We start from the raw sequence: 15,606 nt of genomic DNA, 5'->3' as shown, positions 1-15,606 counted from the left end.
GCTACGTTAGAAAATGACAGTTTTGTGAAGTATAAGTTTATCAAAGGTATATTGTACACATTGCTATTGTAAAGTTTTTTGATTGTTTTTATTAACACTTTTTATTAAAATTTTTAATATAAATATATTTATAAAGGTTTTTTTTTGTTACGGGGATGTTTTATTAAAAAGACAAAAGTGCAAATGTTAATATTTTCCGTATTTAATCATTTTCTCGTAAATATAGGACAATGACCTGCTATTATTTAAACAAATAAGTATTACATAATTTTGTATTGGTAATAATTTTTAAATTTAAAAAATTTTAGATTACTGTACAGATCTAAACACTGTGAAATACGAAGCAGATGCACGTACGACCTAGAAAAGGAAAGAAATAATTAAGCGAAAGTATCAATAGAAAAATAAACTCATAAAGGAAATTATGACAAGTCTTACCGCGCTGAAACTCGGAAGAGAAAGAACCATGATCTTTCCAACAGTCAACGAACACGGTGACATGCTCCTCAGCATTATCATGTTCAAGAGCTTCATGGATTTGGGCGATGACTCGTACCATTCACCTCGATAACTTGCATCGAAAACTTTATTATTATGTGTGTCGCAAATAAAATTTTTTTTTGTAGAAGACCTTTTCATTTCGCTTTGTATGGAACATTTGTATGACGCGTATTAAATTTATTAAAAAGTTATATGCTTTGACTTACGCCGATGTATACACGCGATCGCTGTGATCGATTACTTGCTGTCCCAACCAGCACGCGATGTATAAATGTAGTAATTGAGCGGCAATATATCCCCCATGTCGAACTGCGAGATGTGGATCGAGGGTACCACTGGTTGCCTGAATGTTCCAGAAGACATTTTTAATACCGTTGGTTAATACTATTTAATATTGTTGTTTACAAATTGCACAATATTTTTATACATATTGCAATATATATTATATATTATATTTCATATATATTATACATTATTATATGTAATATATAATATATAATATATTATATATTATATATTATATATTTTTATATTTATATTATGATATGCATATATTTAATATTATTAGTGTATGTCAAGCACAAACTTGTAGAGCCGACAGACTCATAGCCAATATAACTAGGCCAACTTCTATGAAAAACACCGTTGTGTAGACAGAGTCCAAGTGCCTTGCAAATCTTATTTAATGAAAGAGTTTAATAATTATCCGTTCTTTCTTTGAAATGTATAAGAAAAATATTTATTTCTTGCACTTATGTAAAAGTATGTACTAACCGTAAGGCATCTTTGTGCTTTTGTATACAGTATACAAAGTTATTGTAAAATTTATCATCCTCCTCGAGCAAAGCGAGCTTCTTATCTTGCTTGATGGAATCTCGTATATACTCTAGTCTATGTCTGATAAACAAAATAAAATATCCAAGCGAGACTCGCAAGTTTTTTTTACTGAGGCGATTTTGCAAATCACATTACATACATACCTAACAACTGAAAACAGTCCACAACAATGCTGCACCAAAATAGCTATAAAAGTATCAGCCGCGACTATGATGGTGAGACGAATAGCGGTTGTTAAGTAATTATGAATCAGCACGGGATAGTAGTACTTTTCGAGATCTATATAGTATTCCACGTGATATGGAAATCCGACTGGCCGCGTCGAATATTCGGAGGTTACATTTTTGCTAATTATTTTCGGAATTATCGCGGAAAATGGGAAGAGGCTGCCGAATGCATACATGCCACCTATATTAGGACGATATTTTAAAGAAGCATTTTCGTGCAACTATTAAACACTTGAAGAATTACATTTATATAAAAATGTGCGATGCTAGCAAGATTTTTACCTGAAATAAGTTTTTCTCAAATTGTATGTAAATTAAATTGATTAATAAGTATCTTAATTAGCAGTTCTGTCTTGCAAACATAGATTAATTATGATTAATATGACTAGTAACTAAACATTTTTTTATGATTGTTCTATTAGTTTCAATGCACAATAAAAGAGAGATTGTTATATCAATTTCTTACTGGCATAGCCGATTGTAATGCTTCTTCCACTCTCCGCAAATCTAGTCAAAATTTCGAATTCGCTTTCAGTGGTCCAGGATTGCCAGTCCGTTTGTATGTGTATAAGAAACATTTTGATCTACGGCTTGAAATTTCATTTTTATTACAAATGTGATCTCACGTTTATTACCGCGGTCTTCTGCATACCTTCTCTATATTGTACGCCAGGTTCATTATCTTAACGATGCATGCGCAGTCTACTATGAGCGGTGGTATACACTCGAGAGTTGCGTCAAGATCGTCGCGTAATGTCATTAAAGCGAGTACCTTGAATCCAATATTTCTCAGTAAAACAAAGAGATCAAAACACAAAGTATGTTTTGCCAAATATAAAAACACGATTGGCTTACACTTATTATTTGGAATATTTTTCAAATTTTTAATTTCCAAAATTTACGCTTTTGCATACTTTTTACTTTTAAAATTTTAATTTTTAATATTAGTAAAAAAAGAAAAAAAATTTGTATAAAAAAATTTATTTAGAGATATATTGACGGTTAATAAGAATCACGAAGTAAAAAACGTACCTGCGTGATGGCCTGCGTTATACCAATAAACGACACTGTCACTAAAATAATCCGTCTGTCTCTGCCCTTTTGAAAGGGCCATGTCCCTAGCAACGAAAGTAGTCTACGATTAAGTCTATATAATCGGGACTGAAAGATGTCGTTCGATGAATCCATCTTCAACACTTGGTTTCGACTACTGTACCACGATATCGCTCTCACAATTTTCAGTCTAATAGAAAATTCTCTCAGAAAGCCACAGCGTACTGTGTACAGCGAGTCACAGGAAATTGCGAATATTTACATGACCGATTATCCCACTAGAATGATGAAAGGCTTAGACAATCAAACATTTATCCTGCGAAAGATCTGTGTTCTTTTATGATTGATTTTATACCTGATGCACCTTATAGTTGGCCTTTATACCTTGCAATGGGACTTCGCTATTATCGGAATATTGCCAAGTTTCACAGTGCATTACGATAATAGTATCGTGCTTACCATATGTTTCTTCGAATCATATTTTTGTTTGTAGAAGTCATTGATGGATCTTTGTCAAGTTTGAAATTAGTTTCTTGGAAATTCTTATCAAAATGAGTTTGATTTACAAATATATAATAAATATTATTTTACACTAATGTTATCAACACAAAAATTAACGTGAAAGGTATTGATTCATAAATCATATTTAAAAAATGAATTATATCTTCATTAATCTAATTATTATTTAATGTTGTTCACTTTAATTAATTAAAGTGAACAACACAAATCACAAATTTCAGAAACAAAGTAAACTAAAAATATCAGTTCAAGAAGAAATATATGTTGACATTATTACAGACCTGTTTGCAATTCAGTAGCTTAGTTTTTATATTAGCAGCTTTTATATCTATCATTGATAAGACACATAGAGCTATACAGATAAAAATTTTCTAAAGAGAAAGATGCATTTTGCCTTGGCAAAAAATTGAGTCGAAAAATAAAAAGAACAATATAGATATATCATCTTTTACGTTTGTGCAATAACGCATAGGCGGTAATATTAATATATTAATAATATTAATAATATTAATAATATTAATATTTTCTGTATTTAATCATTTTTTCGTAAATATAAGAAAACAATGACCTGCTATTATTAAAACAAATAAGTATTACATAATTTTATATTGATAATTTTTTAATTTTAAAAATTTTAGATTACTGTACAGATCGAAAGACTGTGAAATACGAAGCAGATGCACGTACGACCTAGAAAAGGAAAGAAATAATTAAGCGAAAGTATCAATAGAAAAATAAACTCATAAAGGAAATTATGACAAATCTTACGGCGTTGAAACTCGGAAGAGAAAGAATCATGATCTTTCCAACAGTCAACGAACAAGGTGACATGCTGCTCAGCATTATCATGTTTAAGAGCTTCCTGGATTTGGGCGATGACTCGTACCATTCACCTCGATAACTTTCATCAAAAACTTTATTATTATGTGTGTCGCAAATAAAAAGTTTTTTTGTAGAAAACCTTTTTATTTCGCTTTCTATGGAACATTTGCACGACGCGTATTAACCTTTAGACGATCGGCATTGGACCTATTATGATTCCCTTAGGAAGTTCTTGAAATATTGTTCTTATATCTTTGATGCAACCTATATAATAGGGGATCTTCCGTAGCGTCTATATGTAAACTTTCTGACCTCTAACAGTAAAGAAAAAATTTTAAATTTAAAATTTGGCTATAAAGATTATTTTTATAAGTTTTTGGGATCACGGAATACGATAGCAAAGTTCTTTTTTGAAAATATTTGATCTTTATTCCCAAAATTACATTCCCAAATTACAGAGGTTTATAAATATGTGATACAACTCTCCTTTAGCATTATTCAGAGCCAACGACGAGGACGTAGAGAGACAGTGTGGCTCCATTTTTTGTTTTTATTTGTTTTTGTTTTTCTTTTTATTGTTTTTGTGGGTTTTTTGTTTGTTTATAGGTTTTACTGTTGACGAATTTGTTCGGACTTCTATGGTAGTTTAAATTTTTTATGATAAATCTCAAAACAAGGTGTAACACATAAAGCTTCGTGACAACTATTGCATTCATAAGTAGAACGTCGTTTTATTTTATTCATTGCACAGAGCACACATTGACGCTGTAATACCTTCGTCAAGTCTTCGTTTTGAATTTGATGAAGAAAATGACGTTCAGTTAGTCGTAGATTACTGGAGTAAATTGAATATGCATGTTTATTAGAGTCAAGTTTGAGTACATTTTTGACCACCTGTAAACGAAATTCATGGAAGGAAATGTTCTCTTTTGTGCTTACTTTGTATAGTACATAGGCATTTGTCAAAGCTAAATCAACTAAGTGGAAAAAAAATTTTTGGTACCATTTCATTGATTTTCTGATGGTCTCTGTCAGAGATAGTCGCCTATCAATATTGTCGATATCTCCCATGTTTTGATTATATTCATGAATACAAACTGGTTTTATGATTTTTTTCTCCAGTCCAATGCTTTTTATCAGTAAAACAAAATTTGACTTCATGGACTGACGTAATCATGTATACTTCTTTTTTATTCATCCATTTTATGACTAACCAGACGTCATTGTGACCAACTTGTATTTCATCTCTATTTAATTTATTTTTTAGATTTGGCATTCCTCTTCTGTTCTTTCTTACAGTTCCACAAATTCCTGTATCACGGTCTTGTAGAAATTTAGCCAGTTGTGGAGATGAGTATCAATTATCTATATAGATAACGTCTTTGCCAAAACATGGCTTCAAGAAATGAGCTACAACGTCACCAGAAATACCCAAACCAAACTTTTCGTAATCGGTATTTGAGCCTGTATATACAATGAAATCCATCAAAAATTCTGTCTTGCAATCAACAAGTTCAAACAGTTTGATACCGAAACGGTTTCGTTTCAATGGTAAATATTGTTTGAACTTTAGTCTTTTTTTCCATAAAACCAAACTTTTGTCAATGCAAATATTTTTCCCTGGTTTTATACTATTAGAGAACTTATTTTTTAGATCACCAATTATAGGTTTTATTTTTTCCAAAGGATGATGCATTATTTCTTTGTTGTTTGAAAAATGCGAATATCCCAAAATTTGCTCATATCTATTTCGGAATATGATATTCCAAAAAAATGGAGTGGCCTGCAAAGGATCTGTATTCTAATAGTTTTTAAGAATGCCTTTTCGAACCCATATGTCCCATATTGATTGTAGGTCCCAGGAAAATTCGTAATTCATCTACTGTTATTCTGGGTCTACTGGTGTTCAGGGTTTCATTTTTGAATGCAAGGGTTTAGGATTTTGCTTCTGATAAAAGTTAGTTTGCATTGTTATAATTTCTAGGAGAGTCGAATTGAAGAAAATTTTAAAATAGTCTAATGAAGTATCACCTTGAACAAGAATACTATCGCAAATACCGGATAAACCCGTAAAATCTTTTACAGAAAGATAAAATGAACTGTCGTAAAATATGTTAGGATAGTCTTTATCGATATTATAGGATAAATCAGTATTTATATCTTCAGACGCACCAATTGTTCATCATCAGATTCATTTGGTGGTTTCTGAGGAGTAGTGGATTCGCCACTACTTCAGGCTACAGATTCAGCGTCCATTATTGTTGCAAAATTAGATTTTGAATAATTATCTTATTTGCAATTATTCAATGGTGAGAGGGTCCGCCGGTCGGTTGGTTTCGGACTCTTATTCTTTTTCGTTATTAGTTCCCGTTCCCAGAATTACAGGGACGATACGACCATTCCTCAAAACCTGTATTAGAAATCTAAGTACGGAACAACAACAGTTGTGCCGGTAAGCCAATTGTGATGCAATCGATGGTTACAAAAAAAATTAGTAACACGCTCGCAGAGGTTTCGGATTCTTCTGCCGGGAGCGCAACTTGTGTGCGGGAGGAGGGGGTGGGAGTGGAGCGAGGAGGGTGGGCTGGGATGAGGGAGGAGGAGAGGCGGAAGAGGGTGTATTAAACTTTCTATGCATGTTTTATAGATTTTCCGGCCGTCTAAAGGTTAAATTTATTAAAAAGTTGTATGCTTTGACTTACGCCGATGTATACACGCGATCGCTGTGTTCGATTACTTGCTGTCCCAACCAGCACGCGATGTATAAATGTAGTAATTGAGCGACAATATATCCCCCATGTCGAACTGCGAGATGTGGATCGAGGGTACCACTGGTTGCCTGAATGTTCCAGAAGACATTTTTAATACCGTTGGTTAATACTATTTAATATTGTTGTTCACAAATTGCACAATATTTTTATACATATTGCAATATATATTATATATATTATTTTATATATATTATACATTATTATATATATAATATATAATATGTAATATATAATATATAATATATATATAATATATATTATATTATATATTATATTTTTTTATATCTATATTATTATATGCATATATTTAATATTATTACTGTATGTCAAGCACACACCTGTAAAGCCGACAGACTCATAACCAATATAACTAAGCCGACTTCTATGAAAAGCACCGTTGTGTAGACAGAGTCCAAGTGCCTTGCGAATCTTATTCAATGAAAGAGTTTGATGATTATCCGTTCTTTCCTTGAAATGTATAAAAAAGATGTCTATTTCTTGCAATTATATAAAAGTATGTACTAACCGTAAGGCATCTTTGTGCTTTTGTATACAATATACAAAGTTATTGTAAAATTTATCATCCTCCTCGAGCAAAGCGAGCTCCTTATCTTGCTTGATGGAATCTCGTATATACTCTAGTCTATGTCTGATAAACGAAATAAAATATCCGAGCGAGACTCGCAAGTTTTTTTACTGAGGCGATTTGCAAATCACATTACATACATACCTAACAACTGAAAACAGTCCACAACAATGCTGCACCAAAATAGCTATAAAAGTATCAGCCGCGACTATGATGGTGAGACGAATGGCGGTTGTTAAGTAATTATGAATCAGCACGGGATAGTAGTACTTTTCGAGATCTATATAGTATTCCACGTGATATGGAAATCCGACTGGCCGCGTCGAATATTCGGAAGTTACATTTTTGCTAATTATTTTTGGAATTATCGCGGAAAATGGGAAGAGGCTGCCGAATGCATACATGCCACCTATATTAGGACGATATTTTAAAGAAGCATTTTCGTGCAACTATTAAACACTTGAAGAATTACATTTATATAAAAATGTGCGATGCTAGCAAGATTTTTACCTGAAATAAGTTTTTCTCAAATTGTATGTAAATTAAATTGATTAATAAGTATCTTAATTAGTAGTTCTGTCTTGCAAACATAGATTAATTATTATTAATATGACTAGTAACTAAACATTTTTTTATGATTGTTCTATCAGTTTCAATGCACAATAAAAGAGAAATTGTTATATCAATTTCTTACTGGCATAGCCGATTGTAATGCTTCTTCCACTCTCCGCAAATCTAGTCAAAATTTCGAATTCGCTTTCAGTGGTCCAGGATTGCCAGTCCCTTTGTATGTGTATAAGAAACATTTTGATCTACGGCTTGAAATTTCATTTTTATTACAAATGTGATCTCACGTTTATTACCGCGGTCTTTTGCATACCTTCTCTATATTGTACGCCAGGTTCATTATCTTAACGATGCATATGCAGTCTATTATGAGCGGTGGTATACACTCAAGAGTTGCGTCAAGATCGTCGCGTAGTGTCACTAAAGCGAGTACCTTGAATTCAATATTTCTCATTAAAACAAAGAGATCAAAGCAAAAAATATGTTTTGCCAAATATAAAAACACGATTGGCTTACATTTATTATTTGGAATATTTTTCAAATTTTTAATTTTATAAAATTTATGCCTTTGCATACTTTTGACTTTTAAAATTTTAATTTTCAATATTAGTAAAAGAAAAAAATTTTTCATAAAAAAAATTTTTTTAGAGATGTACTGACAGACGGTTAATAAGAATCACGAAGTAAAAAACGTACCTGCGTGATGGCCTGCGTTATACCAATAAACGACACTGTCACTAAAATAATCCATCTGTCTCTGTCTTTTTGAAAGGGCCATGTCCCTAGCAACGAAAGTAGTCTACGATTAACTCTATATAATCGGGACTGAAAGATGTCGTTCGATGAATCCATCTCTAACACTTGGTTTCGACTACTGTACCACGATATCGCTCTCACAATTTTCAGTCTAATAGAAAATTCTCTCAGAAAGCGACTGCGTACTGGGTATAGCGAGTCACAGAAAATTGCGTATATTTACATGACCGATTATCCCACTAGAATGATGAAAGGCTTGGACAATCAAACATTTATCCTGCGAAAGATCTGTGTTCTTTTATGATTGATTTTATACCTGATGCACCTTATAGTTGGCCTTTATACCTTGCAATGGGACTTCGCTATTATCGGAATATTGCCAAGTTTTACAGTGCATCACGATAATAGTATCGTGCTTACCATGTGTTTCTTAGAATATTTTAGTAGAAGTCATCGATGGATCTTTGTCAAGTTTGAAATTAGTTTCTTGGAAATTAAATTCTTATTAAAATGAGTTTTATTTACAGATATATAATAAATATTGTTTTACACATATGTTATTAACACAAAAATTAACGTGGAAGGTATTGATTCATAAATCATATTTAAAAAATAAATTATATTTTCATTAATCTAATTATTATTTAATGTTGTTTACTTTAATTAATTAAAGTGAACAACATAAATTATAAATTACAGAAACAAAGTAAACTAAAAATATTAGTTTAAGAAGGAATATATGTTGACATTGTTACAGACCTGTTTGCAGTTCGGTAGCTTAGTTTTTATTAGCAGCTTTTATATCTATCATTGATAAGACACATAGAGCTATGCAGATTAAAATTTTCTAAAGAGGAAGATGCGTTTTCTCTTGCCAAAAAATCGAGTCAAAAAATAAAAGAACAATATAGATGTATCATCTTTTATGTTTGTGCAATAACGCATACAAAATGAATGACAAGCTAAATCTACTAAATGCGGTATTATTGTTGATTATTGCTATTGATTCGCGATGTTATATGAAGCTAATTATGAATTAGCATTATTTGCAGTAGAGTGTCCGAAGTACGTGATAACGCGTAGGAGCCTCGTAGTCGGATATGATAGCCATATCGTCAACCTCGGGATAATGATCATTGCACAGAAGTTAGTACAGTGAAATAAGACATGGACGCTTGCATGACCTATATAAAAACAATTTATTTACACGCGGATGGCTATTGCAGGGACGATTGTGTTATAGACCTTTAATGGTATATTTTTGCGCAATATGTTTCGCATGAAGCGTGTAATTAGCTTAATTTAAGCTCTTTCTTTTAACGATGTCTTTACAAGAAATTCTTTTAAAAGAATAGCAATTTCTTTCCTTACCCCGCTGAAGCTTTGTAAAGACATAACCCTCATTTTTCCGGCCGTCATCTTGCATGGCACTTTGCAACGCACCAGCATTAGGTTTAACAACCTTCTCGCTCTCAAAGAAATGGCATACCAATTCGTGGCGCAACTGTGAAATAAAAAATTTATTTGTTGCTGCATATTATATTTGTCCCCTTTGTCTGTTGCATAAAGTGCATGTTAAATAAGTGTATGAGATTTTTTCATAACAGACTCACAATATTTTCTCTCTTAAATAATATTGAGAAAATTTCATTAAATAAAATAATAAAATAAAAATTTATTAAAAATCAATGAATACTTCATTTACTTTCGGTGCAAAAATTAACATTGACACTTTGCATTTCTGATTTTATATTTTATTTATTCTCAGTAAATTAATAACAAAAAATCTAATTGAATATAATTTTACGAGAATAATTTAATAACACTATTGGTGAAACATACTTGTTTTATTAAAATAAGAAGCATGATATTGATTGAATTAATAAGATTATTTTCTAATAAACTAATGTTACTAATACATAATTTTTTGTATTTATAACTGCTGCTGCACTTCAGCTACTTCTTCATGACAATACACTGATTCCGTTTAAGAGAGTATATATTTTGAGTTATTTCAAATAATCCGTACGCTTACATGGATTCATGCATGTTGGAACTGTGATCTATCAATTTCTGTCCCGGCAGGCTGAGGAAGAGAAAATGCATTGATAGAGATATGCACGTCGTCAAAAATCTCAACGCTTCTGTGGGCTGATCACGATTGTTTATCGCCTAATTAAGAGTCAAATGGAGCCAATAAGTCATTTTGGTAAACATAATCTTTAAAGTAATTAAGTAAGTAAGTAGAATAATGGAAAAGTCCAATCTACTTTACAAAGAACAATTGAACGAACAATTTTACTGTAGTAGTATTTCAAAATTTAGTAGATACAGATCAGAAAATATAATTTGATGTCGAAAATAATTATGTAAAACATTTAAGCATGATAATACTGTTGCAAAAGTTTTGACTTTCCAGCCATTAGTTTAAACGTCCAATATAAATTTTTTAGTCATTCAACATAATTATTTCTATATTTGTATTTCAGCAAAATTGTTCTTTTTCTGTTCATATCAAGTAAATCGATATGAACCGATTGACTTTTGAAAAATTGACATTTATTGCAATATATCTTTTTAAAGATATATTATTATATTTAAAATAAAATTCTTAAATTTTTATATAACTTTGAAACGATATTTTAGAATTCTTTAGAAAGCATGCATCTCGACAGTTTGAAATGATTTGGTATCGATATTCCGATTATACTATATTATAGTAATTTGCGTACAAACCTGCACTGCGCTGAATGCCATAACCGCCATGTTCAGTATTGTCAGTAAAAGAAAGGAGATACTGTATGAAGACGTCAATAATTCGACAAACCTAATGGCAGAGCATACACATCGCAATTCATGTGTTTCGTATCGAATCTTCTCTTTCATTCTAGATTAAGCTTCGCTAATTGAAGTAACTCGTGTTTCGCTATTAAAATCGATCCTCTCGAGATAACTATGATACTTACTGTAAAACTTCTTTGTGCTTCACGATGCTGTCGATAATTGTGCGATAATGCTCGTCGTCTTCGCGTAAGGGGTAAATGTTAATATCGAGATCACCACTCCTTTTCACGTTCTTCAATTGATATCTGAAAAAGATCATTAAATCATTATAAAATTTCTAAAATAAACACGAATGCTTAAAATCGAGTTACAATATCCGCAACCGGGATTTTTAATATGCTATCGCTATTAAATTATTTCGCATCCTCATGAAGCGTACCCTATTGCCTGGAAAAGACCACAAGCGTGTTGCACGTAAGCTATCATCATGGAATCCACTGCTACCGGAATGGTAATCATAAAGAAGGTGGTGTAATAGGAATGCAATAAGATGTAGTAATAATATTTCTTTGTGTCGAGGACAGCCTCCACGTGGAACAGCAAACCGTAAATTTGTGTTTGGTTCGCGCTCATGAAGGATGCGATGATAGACGGCATGACGGGCAATGTCATATACAGGATCATAGAACTGTATAATATAACTATAAAAATGAATGTGACTCAATATCATCCACCTTGGCGCAGAATTGGGGAATGAGTTGGGGAATTTTTTTCTTAAAATTAATTTCGTTATTATCATGAACTTCGGGCGGATGAAAGGTATAGAGAAATTTTAGGGGAGGAAAACGTAAAGAACTATAGTATTTTTATTCTCCCCCCAAAAAATGTGATAATAATAAAAATCCAAATTTTTGAGAAAATTCTCTAACTCGGCGAGTCTGTGCCTTGGCGTGCGCTTGGAGATTTAAATGCAGGAATATACAGAAATGAAATCGATGAAAAGTGAATGATACGCTTCTCAAGATCTCCCACCTGTGTACACCTTAATCATTGTTTTGCCCTCATTGGTGTAGGTTGTTAAAATTTGCATCTGAGCATCAAACGTCGCTAATTTCCAGCTACTTTTCATTTGGTTAAAAAGGCTTTTAAACTGTTCAAATTCATATGATAGAATGTACTTTTAGCAACACTTGCTTAATCTAAGCATTTCGATTCACATACCTTGCGATTATTGAAGAGAAAATTTAGATATTTTATGATGCACACTAAGTGGATGATGATAGCGGACGAGCATTCGATGACCAGATTCCAATCCTGCCACGCTGTCACCAAGCCGAGTACCTGCACAAAATAAAAAACTATTCGTATTTGTTAAGAAATTAAGTATTACTAAGAAAGTAAAGTATTGTAAAGAAACCAAAAGAAAGAAAAAATTATTTGCACGTGAATTATAACAAGAAATAATTTAAAATAATTTAATTTGTTAATTAATAACATGTAATAAATAAGATGTAATATATATGTAAAAAGATCTCAGTTTTCGGTGACGATTAATAATAAATAGAAAATAATATCTTTAATTGCACATTTTTCTGCACTGCTCGCGTAATTGAGTCACGAAATTATTAATCAATGATTCATCAACCAGTAAACAAAATTGGCTGGAAACGGTGAACAAAAGATGAACGGAAAGCAAGAATCTCTTAAAGGTAGACTGTTCCGGCCATTGACCGATCCACGACATAAAGAGTTGATTGATTTTATAATGCTGCGCGTCCATCCCGACTCGCTTCCGAAAACTAGAATGCGTCTGCAGCAGGCAGTAAACCTTTCGTGCGGGCTCGAACGTAAATCTTTCGTTTATCTCGTATTCCCTTGGTGAATATCCGCGTATAACGGTAGACGGAAATTTGCATGGTTGATGGCGGTGTGTTGAAAGAAGCGCGATCGATTTCATGGAACGTATATAAACTACACCAGAATCTATCAGAAGAAGCACAAAGAAGAAAATTAGTCCACTTATATCGCTATTTTATTTCTCTTTAAAACTTTGCTGTAAAAGGAGTTGTAAGATCAATATCCGCAAATCTTTCTTGCATTGACAATCAACCTTGATGTGACCGTCTCTCTCTCTAGGAGATACACAGTATTTTCAGCTAAGCAAAAATAAATGTAATACAAGCAGTACAAGTACGTAATTTTACATTATTTTTTTTTAATGCTGGAATATTTTAATTTTTAATATACGTTGTAGTTTTCTGGTCATTTTTAAGATATAAATATCAACATATAATACCATTCAATTTATTGAAAAAAAGTTTAAAGAATTTATTCATAAATCTTATTACAGTATAATGATACATATGTATACAAGATGTTTGGTAATAATTGCAACATTTCTTGTGAGCAATAAAGCAGAAAACTAAGCAAAAAGGCCCTTTGCTATTTTGTAAACTCCAAAATAATTAATAAAGAATTGATTAGTGAAGATTAACAAATCAGCGTAAATACGCGCGATTCTGTGACAAGAGATAACTCAACCTTTAAATGCATTCATGTAATTGCTAGAAGCATGATAAGATGTTCAGAGATATGCATAATTATATTATATTGCAGTTACCTGTATGCGCCTCTTGCGTAGCCAATATTATCCGTAGAACGTACTTTCAAACGTTTCGAGCGATTGCGCTAAAAGAGAAAGATTATTACAATTACTATAATTTAATTATAATTAATAATAATTTTTGATGCAAACTATATATTTATAGTTGTTTTAATTATGAAAATTGTAGTTATAAGTCATTATTATTATGTAAATAGTAATCAAATATTTACAAAATGTATATAAAAATATTGAATATATAAAAAATAGTTATGTTTATTATAATTGTGATCTACATGGAAATGCTTATTTTATTTTTACAATATTTTGATATTTTACACTAAATTAATTTTCAAAATTATTATAATTTATAATTGAAAATTTTTTTATAGTTGATAAAACTATAAGCATAATATTGTTATTACTACCATTATAGCAGTAATAATTATAAAAATAAAACTTTTAACCATAATTTTTTTACCATGCATTTGTAGCCAGAAAATCAAATATTTTTCTCAATGTGTCAATGTGTGTGTAAACGCTAGGCTATCCCTTGGCGCTGAATCGTGCAGATGCATGCTGATTCATAATAATTAATTTTTCATTAATCTTTATGAAGTTTACTTTTTTATTATTTTATTAGCTTATTTGTTTAACACGTTTTTACTTTTTTAATATATTAATTTTTCATATAATTTTTGTTAGTGAAAAGCAACTTGGATTCCTAAATTATTTCAAACGTTAAATATACTTATACATAATTTAAATATTTTGTGAAATACATTGTTGTAAGAGGTTTTTAATTTAAGACAATTTCTTTCTAATGTAATGTAATTTGTTTAAAAAATAGTACAAAGACGGTTAAATATAGGCAAACAAATTCATACATTACTTCTTGAAGCTTATTGCTGGAATTAATCAATCATTAGGTCGTTGACAATGCAGACAATACATATGTGCCAATTAGCAGCGACAATTTTGATGATTTCATCGAATTGATTGTCTATCATTACCAATTTAAATGATACACAATATCGCTAATATTTAGAAAAAATGCAATTATTATCTGAATATTTAATTTTAAATCATTTCGAACAATTTACCTTCTTACAAGAAAGATATTGAAAATGTGGAAGAGAGCAGATCAGAAAATCACCACATAAAATATTAAAACAAATATATTAGTGTATAAATAAATATAATATAATTAATTACTCTATATAAATGTATATAATTAGTTAATTGACGTAAAGTTTAATACAAAATTATTTTGCATAATAAAGTTAATTGCATTAATATAGAGAACACAGAAAAATTATATCATATTATTTTATGAGTCTTTCATATTTCATACAATTTTCATTTTTGAGAATTATCCAAACAAGTATTTAAAAGTGGTTGGCACTAATTTTAGGATACGTTTATACAATTTAATGCAGCTAATTATGACATCGTATACTTTGTCATCTGCGATGTCCGTATTGAGCAACACTCTCTGAATTTTCTATTCGCTGTACGTTGTATCTATTTTAAGATAAAAGTGTAATTGAAATATAGTCATGTTTATAGACTCTTTTAAAA

The 15,606-nt window shown here is 31.1% G+C and overlaps 1 protein-coding gene across 1 annotated transcript; it reads right to left on the bottom strand.

The window, feature by feature from the left end:
* Nucleotides 1–178: 178 nt before the first annotated feature.
* Nucleotides 179–13,406, bottom strand: LOC105202917. The gene is made up of 25 exons (XM_039449247.1): nt 13,069–13,406; nt 12,645–12,764; nt 12,456–12,573; nt 11,863–12,124; nt 11,606–11,728; nt 11,376–11,526; nt 10,675–10,811; nt 9,945–10,143; nt 8,580–8,855; nt 8,197–8,316; nt 8,011–8,128; nt 7,461–7,725; nt 7,257–7,379; nt 7,069–7,159; nt 6,662–6,798; nt 3,906–4,038; nt 2,598–2,873; nt 2,218–2,337; nt 2,032–2,149; nt 1,482–1,746; nt 1,276–1,398; nt 1,088–1,178; nt 708–844; nt 439–571; nt 179–360 (listed from the first exon to the last, which is right to left on the bottom strand). Exons 1-25 carry the CDS (start codon nt 13,378–13,380, stop codon nt 310–312), a joined length of 3,999 nt encoding a protein of 1,332 aa, XP_039305181.1. The 5' UTR covers nt 13,381–13,406; the 3' UTR covers nt 179–309.
* Nucleotides 13,407–15,606: the final 2,200 nt, after the last annotated feature.

This window comes from Solenopsis invicta, chromosome 5 (assembly GCF_016802725.1).
Source record: "Solenopsis invicta isolate M01_SB chromosome 5, UNIL_Sinv_3.0, whole genome shotgun sequence".
NCBI classification, from domain to species: domain Eukaryota; kingdom Metazoa; phylum Arthropoda; class Insecta; order Hymenoptera; family Formicidae; genus Solenopsis; species Solenopsis invicta.
Note: the sequence above shows the minus strand (reverse complement) of the source record. Positions and strands in the feature narration are given on the sequence as shown.

Coding starts and splice junctions, on each gene's coding strand:
- LOC105202917 (XM_039449247.1), bottom strand. CDS start 13,380: ATGAAATCGATCGCGCTTCTTTCAACACACCGCCATCAACCATGCAAA. Junction 11,527..11,605: donor AAGCACAAAGAAGTTTTACA/GTAAGTATCATA, acceptor AGCTTAATCTAG/AATGAAAGAGAAGATTCGAT. Junction 8,856..9,944: donor CATCGTTAAAAGAAAGAGCT/TAAATTAAGCTA, acceptor GTCATGTAAATA/TACGCAATTTTCTGTGACTC.